The 16084-nt window shown below is 46.7% G+C and overlaps 3 protein-coding genes across 3 annotated transcripts in view; 2 read left to right on the top strand and 1 right to left on the bottom strand.

Annotated features, from left to right (window-relative positions):
- Positions 1-135: 135 nt before the first annotated feature.
- Positions 136-4900, bottom strand: NUDT1 (nudix hydrolase 1). Its single transcript, XM_075436105.1, has 4 exons — positions 4795-4900; positions 4480-4633; positions 772-917; positions 136-559 (listed from the first exon to the last, which is right to left on the bottom strand). Exons 2-4 carry the CDS (start codon positions 4629-4631, stop codon positions 387-389), a joined length of 471 nt encoding a protein of 156 aa, XP_075292220.1. The 5' UTR covers positions 4632-4633; positions 4795-4900; the 3' UTR covers positions 136-386.
- Positions 4893-7600, top strand: MRM2 (mitochondrial rRNA methyltransferase 2). Its single transcript, XM_075436104.1, has 3 exons — positions 4893-4976; positions 5440-5711; positions 6336-7600. The coding sequence occupies exons 1-3, from the start codon at positions 4948-4950 to the stop codon at positions 6758-6760; spliced, it is 726 nt and encodes a 241-aa protein (XP_075292219.1). The 5' UTR covers positions 4893-4947; the 3' UTR covers positions 6761-7600.
- A 451-nt stretch (positions 7601-8051) lies between these two features.
- Positions 8052-16084, top strand: part of MAD1L1 (mitotic arrest deficient 1 like 1) — a 391040-nt gene continuing 383007 nt past the window's right edge. The window contains exons 1-6 of the mRNA XM_009936518.2: positions 8052-8188; positions 9676-9829; positions 11064-11204; positions 12980-13159; positions 14581-14705; positions 15296-15377. Coding sequence (XP_009934820.2) covers positions 9680-9829; positions 11064-11204; positions 12980-13159; positions 14581-14705; positions 15296-15377 — 678 coding nt within the window. The 5' untranslated portion in view covers positions 8052-8188; positions 9676-9679. The remainder of the gene's footprint in view (positions 8189-9675; positions 9830-11063; positions 11205-12979; positions 13160-14580; positions 14706-15295; positions 15378-16084) is intronic.

Below are 16084 nucleotides of genomic sequence, written 5' to 3'. Positions count from 1 at the left end.
ACAGTCTAGAAAGGTAGCCACCTGTTTACAACAGAACAACACATGCTTTTACTAAAAAATATTTTAAATTGTTTAGAAACGTTTCCAGCCACAAAGGGAAAAGCCTAAAGAATTAGCTACCTGTGAAGAAAAGGGTTAACACTAAGTTTTTAATAGTCATGATCATGTAACCACTGAAGTGTACTACCACCAGGGACTTCACAGTATGGAAAATCTCCTTCCTTTTATTTCTGCTCTGAGAAAGTCCCTTATTTTCCTGACTTCCCAGTGACCTGACAAATAGTCTCCTTTACTGGAGAGTTGAGAAAGGAGACCCTTGTATGTAGTACTCGTGGTGTTCTAGCCCAGTGCAGGCAGCAGTACATGGGTTGAGGGCTTCCGTTTTCTTAAACTTCCTCCACTTCTTTCAGGGTGTGCTCCAGGATGGTGTCTTGTCCCTGGAACTTAAAATAGCCACGAAACAACTTTTTCTGAAGCACCAGGGGAAACCAGTAGATATCGTCTGCCCACATGTGATTGAATGGCACCTCATCCAGCTGAAACCACTGCGGACGCATTTCTGTCGGGAGAAAACACAAGAACTTTGCATCAGACTTTCTCTTGGTTTTATTGCTGCCTAGACTTCGAATAGGGGTCAACAAGCAGCTTCCCTCTACAGCCCAGTTGCATCCCTGCTCAAAGGGATTTTGGCATGAACAGTTCTGCATTTTTTAAGAGCAGTAGTGTCAGAAGAGCATGCACATCCTTCCTTCCCCTCGACTAGCTACCTACCATCACTTTCTGTTGGCTCTCCATGAAAATGGTCTGCCCGGAAAATGTGAACGTCCATGAGTTCAGAGTTGCCTACAAATTCAAATGTGATCTGACCCATCTTCTGCAAGGTGTCCACAGTCAGTCCACTCTCTTCCAGGAGCTCCCTGCACAAGAAACAGACTTCTTCACGTGAAAGCAAGCAGTGGGAGAACAAAAAAGCAGTCATCAGCTTTACTTGCACATTCAAAACGCTTCCAGTGAGCCAAAGGTGAAAGCTGCATCTGTAAAACAGAGCAAGGCACAGCGCAGTTCTGGCTTGCGCCAGACCATCAGCCTACCTGCACCACAGTGGAGCTGGGTCAGACTGGCTTGTGTGTTATTTCAAGCTCCTAAAGGCTGGTGGGAAAACAGTTTATGTTGGAAGGGGAAGATTCTGGAAAATTGATTGATGCTTCTTGCAAAAGATGATGATCTTTTTTGAGAGTAGTTAGAAGCGTGCTAACACTCGTGACGGTAGCTGGATGCGGCTGAAGAACTCTGAGATACGCTTCACTTAGACAGGCAAAAGGCTTTGCCAGCTCCAAGCTAAAGCTTTTACAATTCTTGGGAAGCAGGTAATAAATACTAGAACATCTGTACTTGCACAAAATCAGCTACTTCTGAGGCTAACTGAAGCATATATAAGTAATGCTACACGCCGTGTAACACAATTTGCACACAGAACCTTAAGAATACTATCTCCCATTCAAATGCCATATGAAAAATGCAAAGTAATTGTGTAAACTTTCTGTTTCTGCTCCTTGGAAGTACATGTAGCGTAACGAGAGGCTAGAAGGCAAGACTTCTAAGAGCACTTTGAGAGACTTGCCAGGCAGCTCTTTTCCGTGCATCACCATGCGCGGCTACTTGAAGCACATTCAATTCCTTGCTCTGTTTATGCCACACACTTCGGGCTTTTTTTATTTTTGCCTGCCTCTAACAGAATCATCACAGCTTGAAGTTAGTCATGGTTTTTCTAATGTACAAAAATAACAAATACGTTAAAACAGTGTCTCTTCAGTTAAGGTTAATAATTAATGTAGTTGCATATTTGGCAGTAACATAACAATTTTAAAATGTAATGGAAATGATCTTTAAGGCTCCAGCTTTCTTTGGCATCAATTTCATGGATCCCATCCTTCAAAATTATATTCCAATTTAATGTCTTAGCTAATTTTAGTTTATCTTCCTGAGAAACTGTCTATGTCTAAAATAGAGGCAGTTTTCCAGCAACAAAGCTAAAAGCCTCATTTTACGGGCTGTGATAATTGAACAAAGCATGATGCTGCTACGGTTCTCTACGCAATTTATGTGTCAGCTGTTTGGCTCTGTACACAGCAAGTGGAAACATTACAGGTAGCAAACTAGAAATAATGAACCAGCTAAATGCTCCCCTTATAAGATGTGCCAGCTGAAGAGCCGTGGGTGCCAGGTGCTCACGAGAACGTGGCGTACCCAGTGGAGGATAGAAATCGTATTGATACAGGAAACTTTTGTTCATGTTTCAGCTTAATATTTATCTGTGCTGTGAGGACACTTCACACCTTACACCACTGCAAACGCAGCTGAGGTGGCGCAGCACGAAACCGCAGCCCGGTACCTCAGCTCCGAATACAGAGGGGAGGTGGTGCAAGCTGAGTTTGGTTTGGACTGCATGACACTTCCCAGAGGAGAGCTGCACCCCGAGGCGGCCCTGCGACGGTGTCGTTCCCGCCAGGAGGGTGGGCTGCCTGCCTAGCTGGCCCTGGCTCTGGGGACTGCTCCCTGCTCGGCTGACCTCGGCAGGAATCGCTTGTGTCATTCTGCAGTGAACTCCAACCAGCTCCCTCGAAAGGGCTGAGGATTGGGCTGTTCCACAGTCCGCAGCAGCAGGCGCTGGCTGTGCTGTGGAATGTTGCACCGGATTGATGACACTTTCATCTCGTACGGACCAAAGCTCCAATTCCTAACTCCGGGCTAGCGCAGATAAACACGCACCTAGGAAATCAAATGCTAAATTAAATCATCAGATTTATGCCGCAGTCAGAGGCAATATAAGCCTAGCAAATGGAGGCCTGATTTAAGTAGCAAAACTGATCTCCCTCTGTCCACTCAGAGATGATGAATTACACAAAAAGCCAAGATGGAAGCGTCAGGTACGTTAACGCCGTGTGCTGCTGGGTGCACATCTGTGTAGAGGACCCTTCTGCTCACCACAGAACTTGGGCGGTTGCACTGGCACAGCTGAGAAGAAGGTTCAGGGCAGAAGCTGTTAGGTAGCTGTTGAGCACACCAACACTGAACTTCCTGCAGGTGCGAGGGCAGTTCTGGGCATGTATTGGAAAGTGAGGAGGTGGTAAAGTGTGGTTTTGTATCAGCCACATTCATGTAAAGAATGAGGTACCTAATTTTTAGAGGAGTTTAGCAATTCAGCGGCGATCTGCTATTTCATTTCAATGACTAGGCAGAAGAAAGGACTTCAAGATACCAGTACCAAAAGTCCAAAAATGGTACTGTACCTCTGTACTGATGGAATTCAATTCCTTAACTCAGCATTAGGGATTAAATATGCCACTGTGCACTCAAATAATAAACTTCTACAGTGCCTTTCATAAGGGACCTCTGAGAATTTGTAATATTTTGTTGCTACATTTTCATGCAGTACTAAAAATGCTACTGGAAGGTAGCATCTGCTCCATAGCTTCAAAATTTAAACAATAAGCAGCACAATGGCATAACCTGTAATTCTGCTATATAGCCAAAATTAAACGCTGCACCTTTCTGAACAGTTCAAGAACCTCTGCCCACGAACTAGCAAACTAAGTCTCAGTTTAGATCAGAGCCCGAGAGATGGGACGGAGGATACTCGGTAACTTCACAGAATCACAGAATGTTCGGGGTTGGAAGGGACCTCTGTGGGTCACCCAGTCCAACCCCCCTGCTGAAGCAGGGTCACCCAGAGCAGGCTGCACAGGACCTTGTCCAGGCGCGTCTTGAATATCTCCAGAGAAGGAGACTCCACAACCTCCCTGGGCAGCCTGTTCCAGTGCTCCGTCACCCTCAGAGGGAAGAAGTTCTTCCTCATGTTCAGCTGGAACTTCCTCTGCTTCAGTTTGTGCCCGTTGCCCCTTGTCCTGTCGCTGGGCATCACTGAAAAGAGTCTGGCCCCGTCCTGACACCCACCCTTCAGATATTTATAAGCATTCATAAGGTTCCCTCTCAGCCTTCTCTTCTCCAGGCTGAACAAGCCCAGCTCCCTCAGCCCTTCCTCGTCGGAGAGATGCTCCAGTCCCCTCATCATCCTCATAGCCCCCCGCTGGACTCTCTCCAGTAGCTCCTCATCTTTCTTGAACTGGGGAGCCCAGAACTGGACACAGCACTGCAGATGGGGCCTCACTAGGGCAGAGCAGAGGGGAAGGAGAACCTCCCTCGACCTGCTGGCCACACTGCTCTTAACGCTTGGATGGTGGTTAAAGATTTGCAGATGACAGGCAACGGGGAGCAATCCCGTTTCTCCATACGTGTGGAAGAAACCTCATCTCCTGTGGAGTGCGGGATTTTCCCTGTTGGGAGCCGGATCACAACTGGTTACGAAGGCGTTTGTGATCAGCCAAGCCATGGTAACCCCACTGGCAGCCCACCACGAAGGGTCCGACGCCTCCGGGGCCCCCCCCCGAGCCCCAGCACCCGCCCGTGCCCAGGCCTCACCTGCGAGCAGCCTCCTCGATGCTCTCCCCCGGCTGCACCTTGCCCCCGAAGCCGTTCCACAGCCCGGCTCCAAACCCGCGTTTCTTCATGCCCAGGAGGACGCGGGGCGGCTGCACCACTAGCACCAGCGTGAAGAGCCTGGACGTGCCCATGGCTGCTGGGCGAGAGGCGAGGAGGGCACGCTGACAGCCCCTCACCCCCCGAACACCCAGCACCCCCTCCCCGAGTCCCTGACCCCCCCCACACCCCTGCCCCAGTCCCGGACCCCCTCAGCGTCCCCGGTGCCAGGCTCCCCCGCCCCTGTTCTCCGAGCACCTCTGCCCCACAGGCCGACTTTCCCGCCTGCCGCCGCCTCGTCCCCTCAGGAGAGGCGTGGCCCGGCCCGGCTCTTCCCGCGCCGCCGCTCCCGCCCCCGGCGCCGCCCCGCGGTAGCAGCGAGGGGAGGCGGGGCGGGCTGAGGCGGCCGCCATGGCCTCGGCCGCCGCCGCCGGGGTCAGGTGTGTGGCGGGGCCGCTGAGGAGAGCTCCGGGCCGGGTCCGCGGTGGGGTGACCCCGGGGAGGTGCGGGGGTGTCCCCGGGGAGGTTGCGGGGGTGGCCCCGGCGCGTCAAGGTCCCGTCAGGAAGAGGGAGGTGAGGCCTCCCGCCGAGGCCGCCAGCCCCGCTGAGGCGGCCCGGGCCCTCCTCATGCCCCCGCGCCCGGGCAGGAGGGAAGGGCTGCCCCGGCCTGCGGCCCTGTCCCCCGGCTTCACTCCGGGGCGACCCGCGGGGCCTCCATGCACAGAACATCGAGACTGGACCAGAGGGCTGAAGGTGCCAAGCATCTCAGATCGCGAGGCTTTTTGTGAGCCTGGTGATGAACCGGCAGAGCTGTCGTCGCGGTTAGGAGTAATGGCTGAAGAGACTTTTAAAATACGTGGTGGTTATGCACTAACCGATGAACTCACCTGTCTTCCCCGGCAGCTGTTGGCGTCTGGGCAGCAAAGGTCTCCACACCACGGCGGGGTTTCTGAAGAAGACTGGCACCGAGCACTGGTGGCTGGAGCGGCACCTGAGGGACCCCTTCGTCAAGGCATCGAAGCGGCAGCATTACCGTTGCCGAAGTGCCTTCAAATTACTGGAGATGGATGACAAGCTGCATATTCTTTGTCCAGGACTTTCCGTTCTTGACTGTGGAGCAGCACCTGGTGCTTGGAGCCAGGTTGCTGTAGAGAGGGTCAACGCCTTAGGTACTGGTAAGTGCACGTTTTTGGCAGGCAAGGTGGGGATGATACTCGTCTTGAAGCACATGAGAAAATGATGGCGGCCCTGTGGGGCAGGGCAAACGCCAGAGTCACTGACAGAATTTGCGAAATAAAAACTTAGCATGAGGTGCTACTGTAGGCGTAGTGAAGTGTTGTGATTAACGGTGTTGTGGGGAGGATCCCTTCATCCGGTTCTGGAGTTCATGTAGCCTCCAGCAGCTATCTTGACTTTTCTGAATTTTTATTTCCCTTCTTGAAATATGGTAGTAACGACTAAATACAGTTCATGTGTTTTACACCATTAATGTTTGTAAGATAAGGTGTTACCATCTGTGCTGTTGACTAGGATTTCTGGATTGTCAGCCTTGAAAGAACAGGAGAAAACTAAGAAAAATACCCCTTGCTTATCCCAAGTGACTGAGTTTTTATGTCCTGAATGGATTAGCTTATAGCAAGCCATCCATCCCGATGCATGCAGCAAACTGTCTAAGGACGAGAAGACCAGACATGGCAGGTGATAGTTTTTTGTTTATTGACTAGCATGGAGCTCACGTATATGCAGGTTGTTTGCAGCCATTATGAGTGTTCAGTTTGTCTTTCATTCTTCTAATCCAGATCCTGCTGTCCCCAGTGGCTTCGTCCTTGGCGTTGACCTCCTGCGGATTTCTCCTCTGGAAGGAGCAGTCTTCCTGTCGGAGGCTGACATTGCAGACCCAAGCACGCTGAGGACGATTCAGAGTCTGCTTCCTGCGGAGAAGGTGGATGTTATCCTGAGCGACATGGCACCTAATGCGACAGGCATTAAAGAACTGGATCATCAGAAGCTGATCAATCTATGTTTAGGCCTCCTGAATCTGTCCCAAAGTATTTTAAAGCCGAAAGGAACGATGCTGTGTAAATTCTGGGATGGACATGAATCCCGTCTTCTGCAGAACAGACTGAAGGAGCAGTTCCAAGACGTGAGAGCTGTAAAGCCTCAGGCCAGCCGGAAGGACTCTGCTGAGTCCTATTATTTGGCAAGAGCGTACAAAGGGAAGTGAAAGCCGAGAGCTGCAGATTTTCAGACAGGTGATCAGACATTGATTGGAAATCTGAATTTGGCATGTGTGTAAAGAAGAATCCCACCATTAAGAGCCCGGGGAAATCTGCCACATTTCTTATAAAGTTCATCATGCTTTTCAAATACAAAAATAAACCAGGGTGGTGTCCTGCTGAATTTATCCACTAATTATAGAAGCAGAGACATCCAGTCTAGCTTCTCACCTGCGGAGAAAACAGTTGGGAGGGGAGAGGAATAATCTGAAGGGCAACCTCTGGGGCTGGAGTAATGGAAATGAAAATAAAACAGTGATTAGATGAGTTTTTAATGTGTACTTGAAAACCACTGCACTACTCATGTCATCATGTATGAGACTGACCATAAAGGCGTTTGTCAGAGTGAGAGGGAACAGCAAGGGGAGTTTGAGCCAGTTTATTGCCTCTTCATCTTTCTTAAAAGCTGGTGCAACCTATTGGCTCACATGAAAATAGAGAAGGTTTCCGTGCGTGTGGGGGTCTGCATCGTCACGTGCGATGTACAACGCAGCCGCTGGGGCAAAGGCCTCTGGCTCTGGAGTGCTGAGCCCGACGGCTCTGCTGCGTTTATTCTAAAGGCACGGATTATATTTAGATATTGCTGCTTCATGGTACTCATAAATCCAGCAAATGACAGTAGGGCAGGGCCATCGCTCGCTAGAAGACAATTTCCCCTATGTTTTCGGTAATGACCGATGGTGTTTCTTAGGTGAGATGACAAGATGTTCCTTGGATCCCAGACAGGGAGAATTACTGATTGAATTTCTAGAATGGTGTCTGCAAAAATAAATTTAGCCACTGCCTTATCGGGAAGTGACAATTTTACATTGAATAGCCCTTTTATCAGGCCGACTGGCGTGAGTTACAAGAGGGGCCGGCAGCACTGACTGTTTTTAAGGCTTCCAGAGCTTTCTCGTCGTGAACGCCTCATTTGGAATTGCTTGCAGATTTATCAAATTTGAACTGCTTTGAAACCTCCCGACCCAGATCTCCATACTGAATGGTGCACGTGAAAGTGTCACCCCAAGAGCCCAACCTGGGGAGCGGGTGTTGCTTGGTGGGTGTTTGGGGAGGAAAAAAACGACATCAGGCCGCTCTTGGAGAAACTTTTCTTACCTTTGACTCTCCTGGGAGCGCTGCAGATCAGTCCCGGGGACGGAGCGGGGCGACAGAGCGGTTTTGTGTGGGGAGGGGGGCGGCGGAGGGGGCTGATCTCGAAGCTCGTTCGCACAGAGGCAGGGCATTACGGTACGGCACGGAGGGCTTGCGCGCTTAATCCCGTCGTTACGGCGGCCCCGGCCGCTCTTCTCGCGAGAGCTGGGCTCGAGTTCCCGCGAGATCTCGGCGCCGGGGAGAGGAGGGAGATCCGAGCGCGGGGCGCGCGCCCGCGGCGGGTGAGTGAGGGAAGGGGGAGGGAGGGAGCGAGCGAGCCCGTGAGGGTGGCGGGGAGGCCGCCGGCTCGGCTCGGCTCGGCTCGGCTCGGCTCGGCTCGGCTCGGCTCGGCTCGGCTCTCCCAGCCCGCTCCCGCCGCTTGGCCGTCGCGCCCGGCCGCGTCCGCCAGCGCGGGAGCGGGGAAGGGAGGCTGTGCCGTGCCGCCGTTCCTCCCACCCCCGAGGCGGGGCCGGGCTGAGGGCGCTGCTGCGGTCATGAGGGCCGGGGGACCCCCGCTCCCCCCGGGGGAGCCTGTCCCAAAGGCTGTTCTGCAGCGGGGGTGGGTGGGGGTGTGGTGGTGTACGCGTCTGCTGAATTCCCAGCGCTGTGCTGTGTTTCAAGCCAGGCTTGTTGGAGCTCGGTTACCTGTTGGCAGTGGTGTCTCCTGAATTCGTTTGCGTGTGGTACTGAAGTGCTTATTTAGAATAAACTTCATTTGGGTTTTATCTGTCGCCTGTGTGCTTCTGTTATGCCTCCCGGTTCTTTGAATTTATATCATCGCGAAGAACCGCTGCGTTACTCTGAGGGTGCGTAATCCTGAAAGTTTGCCTCCAGTCTGTGTCTCTGCTGCAGGGCTATGTGAACGCTGTGGGTTGCCTTTCCTGGTTCTGAGCCTTCTTCCACGCTCCTGGGGCTTGGTGGGGCCTGCAGTCACCAGAGGGACTTGCTTCAGGCTTCCTGAAGTCTCCTGGGAAACCTCACAGGCTTTTCTGAGCTCCAGTCTTGATTTGTCTCTGGCCTTTTAGTTAGTACCCTTCTGAATTTGATAGAGGAATTGCAAATGCTTGTGTGTGAACGACAAGACACAGTTTCACTTATTGAAGCGATCTGTGAACTTGGGAAGTCTTGTTGCTGGAAGTTAGGTTCCAAAGTGCTTTTGGGAAACCAGAATCAAGTTGTGCCGAAGGTGGGGTTTGCTGCTGATAGGGAATTAGTTGTTTTTCCCAATCAGCCTTGAATGTTTGGAGAAAGAGCAATGAGTTCTGCTTGTTAGTGTTATATGCTGTAGATCTTCATGTCCTACAGTGTTAACTTGTATCCCAGAATCTATCTTGATTCTATAGGAAAGGAGAATTCAATTTTGTATGACTTATGACAGCCCTTATTTGTACGCTTATGGGCTGAGGTTGAGGGGAGAATGTATTTAAATAAAAGCAAACCATTTCAGGTGGAAAGCTTGGGAAGAGCAGGCTCCCTTGTGTCAGTTTCTCATTTCAGAGACCTACAACTTAAGCCTTGGTTGGATGGTGTTTTCTGGCTCAAACTGATCCCAGCAGTAATCTGTGGATCCCAGCAGTGACTACCACATTGGGTTTCGTACCCTGTGAATTGGGAGACCTTGCGTTGAAGTGTTTCCTTGGGGCAGTGATGTGTCTTGTCTTTAGCAAAGCAGCCAGTATACATCAGCTTGCTCTGCATGTTTTGCTGATGACTTTCTGTGTGTTTGCAGAGCCATGGAGGACCTGGAAAATAATACCACCGTCTTCTCCACCCTGAGATCCCTCAACAACTTTATTTCACAGCGTATGGAGGGAGTGTCTGGAGTGGCTACACCGGGATCGTCTCAAAGCTCCTTACAGATCCAGTACCAGCAGAGGGTGCAGGTGAGGTGTCCTCAGCTTGGTGATGCCTGCAGCATCCCTTCGGTGGGGTTGTAGGTGCCTTTTGATTCCAGGAATCGGGATTGATTTCATTGAGATCCGACCATTCTTTCTAAAATTGATATTCATGCAAGCTCAAGAATGGAAGCTTACTTTTGGTCAAAGTTTTAGAATCTTTAGATGTTTTTAAAGCATCAGACGTACTTACTTCTGTTTTGTAAAAACTGCAGAAAGGTCCTTTGAATTTCTTCTCTGCTTGTTATACTTGTATACCAGCCCAGGAAATTAAATTGTAAGTTGTTTTCATATTGCTGAACAAAGGAGCTTTATATCTGTCAATATTTTTCTGCTAAGTCACTTTGTTACCTTTTTTCACAGCCTTCATGAAAGTTTCTTTGTCTGGACACATAGAGGAGCTTTGCATTGTGCTGTGGCTTTGATGTGCTAACCGCTTGTGCTTTCTTGTCTGCTTCTGTTCATATCCGTGTGGGTTTTTTGAGTTTTTCCTGTAAGCTGCCTTATGCTCATAAAGCATGGAGTAAGTTGACATCTGGGATCATATGGACAGTTTATTAGACTGTAATAAAGTTTCTGTATTCTGTATCTTGATATAATTTCTATTTCAGTCTTTAAGTGTAAAATAAGCTTTGCATTTGGAATGCTAAGAAAAATTTATGCATTTTTTGTCTATGGTATATCTCTGGTTAGAGAGTCTTCATTAGCTATGTGTTGAGTGTACGTTGCTTAGATGTATTCTGTTAATACTGTCTGTTCTGTAAGGTAATTGGAATGAAAAAAGGAGGCATAATGTTGTAGCAGGTAGTAGAAAAACATGTTATTTTGCTCAGCAGTTAAATTTAGTGGGGAGCATGATCTCTTCTTGCTTAGCTGCTGTTCTATGAAGTGTGGGGAGTTCGTAATTAACCTTTTTATAGAGAGAGAAGTACATTTTGTCCTCTAGAGACTGAGTGAGAAATTCAGAACGAAGATCTTCAATTTTACTTCTTTCCAGCTAAAACTTGATTTGGTGTCAGTTTCTGAGTGTGTTGTTGACCTCTTGGTTTCCCTGTCTGCGGCTGGTGTGAGAAGATGAGTACCACAAATACAGTGATAGCTCCCTTGTAACTTGTAAAGTGGCATGGGAGTGTCAGCTGAATAGTACAGGGTGGGAGATAACAATGTCATTGCGGTGCTGTTAATGGTGTGTAATGTCCCTTTTCACACATGAACTGGCCAGTTGGAAGAACAAGCTGGGCAGATCCACTCCAAATCCCAGCTCCTGCAGGTGGAGCGAGAGAAGATGCAGATGGAGCTCAGCCACAAACGAGCTCGCATTGAACTAGAGAAGGCAGCTAATACCAATGCCAGAAACTATGAGGTGAGTATGACAGTTGCAGATGGCTTGATATCGTAGGCCTAAGTCACAACACACATAGTGCATCTACGCTGGTGTTTTAGTTTGGATCAGGGATGTGCTCTTGACTTCTCATGTGCTGTGCTTTGGTTTGCAGTGGAGTGTCTCAGAAGGTGTATAGTCAACTTTTTTTTGTATGAAACTAAACTGAAAGATGTAGTCCAGGAGCAAGCCTAGCGTTCTCCAGCTACTAATGAGCACTGTCTTCAGAGCAAGGCTTCAGCGAATCTGTAGTAAATGCTCCTGGAATGCGTTTACTGCATTTGCTGCAAATGTGGTGGTGGTGTGGGTGTCAGCTTCCCAGCACCAACTGTTTTGCTCTACAGATCTCCTCACAGTGCTTTGTGCTAACTTGCTAGTGTACACAAGAGTGTGAACCTTGAAGGCTTGTTTGGTTGACAAACTGATGATCTGATCACTCGATGCTGTTAGTTTAACACTGAAGTTAGCACATGGGTAGCAATAACAAAAGGGATTTGTTATTTGCTTCTCCCAGAAGTATTTAAGCGTTTTTCTCCTAAATGAATTTGAACTTTTGCTGGCACAATTGCAAATATTTAGTTTGTGTGACTGTAATTAATTGGAATGGCAGTAGTGCCAGCCATGCACTGTCACACAAGAGAACTTGCACTGATAAAGCAGTGAGCCTCCCTCAGGGACTAATAGCTTTTATTTGTTTCTGGTTTTATGCCTGTGTACGTTTGCTTAACTATGTTACTGAAATAAGTAGTAGATCTGTGGGTTTTGTAAGATAATAAAGGGCTTATATATGGCTGATTATTTTAAAAAAGTATCTTTAAAAAATAATAAGCATGTTTTGTTGTATTTTACAAGGGTGCTGGGCGACAGATTTAGTGTGTAGTTGTGAAATATTGAGTCAGTGGCTAAATTCCTAGTTTGTGTGAAGTCAGGTGGTGTGGGATTAAGCCAGGAAGAGTTCAAACTGGAATGCAGCTGAGTCAGTCAGAGAAACTCTTGAAATGCTGGTACAAAAAAAGGGAGCAGTGCTAATCCAGTACTGTGGTAATTACCCTGCTCAGATTCTGTGGTTTTTTGGGTCATGTGGATAAAGGTTTTGGGATAATCCTTGCTTACTATGTAAATCTGTGTTTCGATTTGCTTTGCTTAGCAAAGCAGTTTACTACATGTTTTTTCAAGAAGTCTTAATCAGTTTGTGGTAGGAATAAACTGAAGTGATGTATGAAAGGTTGTCAGAGTGCAGAAATATTTATTGTGTTCATTGATAATACTGTGCATTTAAACTCAGTTTCTTTGCTATTAAATAGCCTCATATGAATTTCAGAAGTTGCAGAGGGAAGTTTGTCTTATTAACCCAAGTAATGAGATCTGAGTTTCTTAAAGTCAGTTTGCTATGCATGGGTCAGCTTTAAATTGGAGAATCAAATGTTTTCATCTGTGATCTGCTGGAGAGTGTGCCGTGGAGTCTGTGAAGCTGTGTCTGTATTCTCATATTCACATCTTAGTCTTAGAGATTTGGAAGGCTCAGTCTCTTAATTTTCTAGCTCCATTGCCGTGGGTGGTTGCTTGACATTGAGTTGTTGCTGGTAAGTTTTTTGCCCGTGCTGGTGCAAAGGTTAAAGCTATGGTCCGAGTAACATTGCTTCACGACAGTCCCTTGGTAACCCTAGTATTGAGGAATGCAGACAGGAGAAACGGAAACGCCTTCACCTTTGTGCTACTTTCTTCTTATGTCTCTTTGCACTGTTTTTCTCTGCAAGCGAGAGGCTGACCGTAACCAGGAGCTGCTCACACGCATAAAGCAATACCAGGAAAGGGAAACAGAAGCTGAAAATAAACTGAAAGAACAAATGGAGATGAACAAATCGTATAAGAGGAGCATGGAGACAATGAGTAAGAAGCTGCAAGAGAAGGAGAGCAAATTAGCTGAAGCTAATGAAGTAAGAACAGAGTAATTTTTTAATCCGTTCATAGCTTCAGGTGACTTTGCCGTTCTTGTGAATTGAAAATGCCCTTTCTGATTTTTTAAAAAAATGTATAGAATTGGAATCACTATGTTCATTATCTGGAAATGAATAAACCCTGGTTTTGCTGTCAAATTTTAGAACCTAACCAAGTCTAGACACAGGCGAGCAGGTAGCAAGATGTTTTACTGCTGTGTTAATTAACAAAGTAAAGAGATTTAGATAGGTTGGTATGGGGAAGGATAAAAAAAAGTGTGAGGCAACATACAGCACCTGGGTTTAGAAGTCAGGTTACATGACATTGAGTAAAGAAAGGGGCAGTGATGGAGGAGATAAGATGAGAAGGTGTTCAGGGAAGTAGGGGGAACTGTAGGGTGGATGAGACCAAAGTTATGTACAAAGTATGTCTTCCCAAAGTGTCTTCAATGCCTCTGTGTGCCACTGTAGAATGAACACTTGGATAATCTTTTGGATGAACAGCCCATCTTCTCAACCCCTCAACCTTTTCAGATAGTATTACAGTTAAGTTCAGCTAGTTAGTTTGTTACTTTTCTGTTTAATCTGGTTTTGTGCACCAGCTGTGGATCAACAACCGCTAAGTCCTTAAGCCTTCCTGCTGCCTGAGCGTCACTGGAAATGTATCTATGTGATAAAGCAGGTAAACAGATTTAACGTGCCAGTTATCAGTGGTTAAGAACAGGGAGACAGTGATGACATGTGAGAAACTAAACCCACGTATGAAATGTGTGCAGCAGTTCTATTTCTGTGTTCTTTTTATTTCTATACCCATCAGTATCAAGATGAGAACCCTGCATGTCCCTCTGTGTAGAAAGCACCCTACATATGTAATGTTTTGACATTTTTTTCCTCTGCTAAAGGGAACTGAGTAACAGTGATTTGAAACAAACCTCTGAGTTTTTCTTTAAAGATGGTTAGAACAAAATTTTTAAAACCACTGGCCTCTGTTTTCAAGGAAAGCATAATATGTCTGGTATTTGGCTGCGGCAAACCCAGACATTTTCAACTTTGAAACCCAGGCAAAATATATTTGGAATGGTTGAGGGATATTTTTTTTTTAACTTTAATATATATTACTTGTGTTTTATCATCATCTAGCTTTGAAGCTTGTTATTTTTCATGCCGCTTTGAGGTCACCCACTTAATAGGTAATGGAAATGACAATTTGGGTGACAGATGAAAGCAACTAAATGATTTTTCTCTTGCTTTTATTTTTGAGGTGACTTTACAGGTCTGAAGGTTTGCAAGAGTGTGGCATTGTTTCTATATTCAGTGTTTGTATTTTTTAGTTGGATATGATTTCTGTCTATCAGCATCCATAATGTCCAGCTTGGAGAGTCATAGTCTTGTGTGTTTATTCTTTCTTTCCATTAATTCAGACAATCACCATATTAAAAGGGAAAATATCAGAGCTGCAATGGAATATAATGAATCAAGAGATGCAGATGACAAGCCAAGACTCTCAGAAGCAGGAGCTGATGGAACAGCTGGATGTTCAACAGAAGTAAGCAGGGGATCAATGGCTGTAGGGAGAAAAAGGCAAACAAAACTTCAGTCTTCTGCAGCTGTTGTCACTCAGAAAACTTTCAACAGCGTTTGATTTCTGCTCTTCAAAGGGGTTCTTTGATCTGGATGTGCAGGTTATAACCGTTCTTTGAAACTAGCTCTGAGGTGCAAGTTAATTGTACATTGGGGAAAAAAAAACCCACTTGAGCTTAAAATCTCAGCGATGTCTCATGTTCATGGTAGAGAGTTAACAGAAGGCATGTGGGTGGGAAAGGCTAATCTGAACTTTATAGGCTGAACAGAACAAAAATATCAAGCCTTAAATCATAGTTGAGGGTTAGTTGAAAGATACGAGTGTGTTTTTCCTTGCTTACTGAGTTCAACTCTTCAGTTTCAATGGTGCTGTTTATTTACTGTGAGTGTTGATTTGTTGGTTTCGTAAGGTGGCTTGATTTTTGGGTATTACTCAAGATGCATCTTTTTATTAAAATGGGTATTTTTGCCTCTAAGTTAGAGGGAGATGGTGTGAGTGTGAAACTGTGTGAGAGACGATCTTCTGTAACAGTAGCTTGTGTCTACATCTAATAGAAAATGGCAAGAGGCTAGTCAGCAAATCCAGACGTTGCAAGCAAGCCAATCCCTACTGGCAGAATATGAACAGAAGATTAAGGTAAGAAACTTTGTGGCCTCTTTAAAACTTTAGTTTTTAATTTCTTCTGTGGAAGAATAGAGGAGTATTTTTTTAAAAAAATGATTATTGCAGAAATAAAAGATTGGTTTGCTGTATAAGAATTTGACCTGGTGGCCAGCAAGAGTTGAAGTGGGCTAAATTCAATTGGATGGACCAGGCTACCTACAATTAGCTGTAACATGACACTCTTCACCTCTGTTGTATCAATTGATTGGGAAAAAAATCCAGCCATGCTTTCTCTATAGAAGAGTGATTTATATCCTTACGCAGTGCGCTGGAGAAATACTCTGTTTAATCGTGTGCCAGAGCACACGATTGCTCTGCTAAAAATTGCTTCTAGAGCAACCTTTTTTCAAATGGTGGGGGATGAACCTAGCAGCTACAGTTACTTTTCTGCTTCCCAGAAAACCCTTCCTCTGGAGTTGAATTTAGCTCTTTTAGAAAGTGCAGTTTCTTGCAATACTTTCAAAACCATGCTGGCTTAAATGTTAGTATAGAGATGCTTTATGTCCTTTTGAATTAACATGTAGGTTGGTGGGAGTGTATCTTTTTCACTTGTCTTTGCTTCCTGGGAGAGGTAGGTGTGGAGAGTTACTTGGGTTTGAGCAGGTGCTGGTAGTGCCGTTGCCTGTGGTTGCTGTGAAGGTAAGCTATGCTGAAAGCCAGCCTCATTGCCAGTTCTGTGG

The sequence above is a fragment of the Opisthocomus hoazin genome, chromosome 15, assembly GCF_030867145.1.
Source record: "Opisthocomus hoazin isolate bOpiHoa1 chromosome 15, bOpiHoa1.hap1, whole genome shotgun sequence".
In the NCBI taxonomy this organism is placed as follows: Eukaryota; Metazoa; Chordata; class Aves; order Opisthocomiformes; family Opisthocomidae; genus Opisthocomus; species Opisthocomus hoazin.
The sequence above is the reverse complement of the archived record's forward strand: the minus strand, read 5'-3'. Positions and strand labels throughout refer to the sequence as shown.

What these genes read in the sequence shown, in the direction of transcription:
- NUDT1 (XM_075436105.1), bottom strand. Translation starts at nt 4,631, where the DNA reads ATGGGCACGTCCAGGCTCTTCACGCTGGTGCTAGTGGTGCAGCCGCCC. An exon ending in ATCGAGGAGGCTGCTCGCAG is followed by an intron (nt 918 to 4,479) that starts GTGAGGCCTGGG and finishes TTTCTTGTGCAG; the next exon opens with GGAGCTCCTGGAAGAGAGTG. An exon ending in AGAGCCAACAGAAAGTGATG is followed by an intron (nt 560 to 771) that starts GTAGGTAGCTAG and finishes TTCTCCCGACAG; the next exon opens with AAATGCGTCCGCAGTGGTTT.
- MRM2 (XM_075436104.1), top strand. Translation starts at nt 4,948, where the DNA reads ATGGCCTCGGCCGCCGCCGCCGGGGTCAG. An exon ending in GCCGCCGCCGCCGGGGTCAG is followed by an intron (nt 4,977 to 5,439) that starts GTGTGTGGCGGG and finishes CTTCCCCGGCAG; the next exon opens with CTGTTGGCGTCTGGGCAGCA. An exon ending in GGTCAACGCCTTAGGTACTG is followed by an intron (nt 5,712 to 6,335) that starts GTAAGTGCACGT and finishes CTTCTAATCCAG; the next exon opens with ATCCTGCTGTCCCCAGTGGC.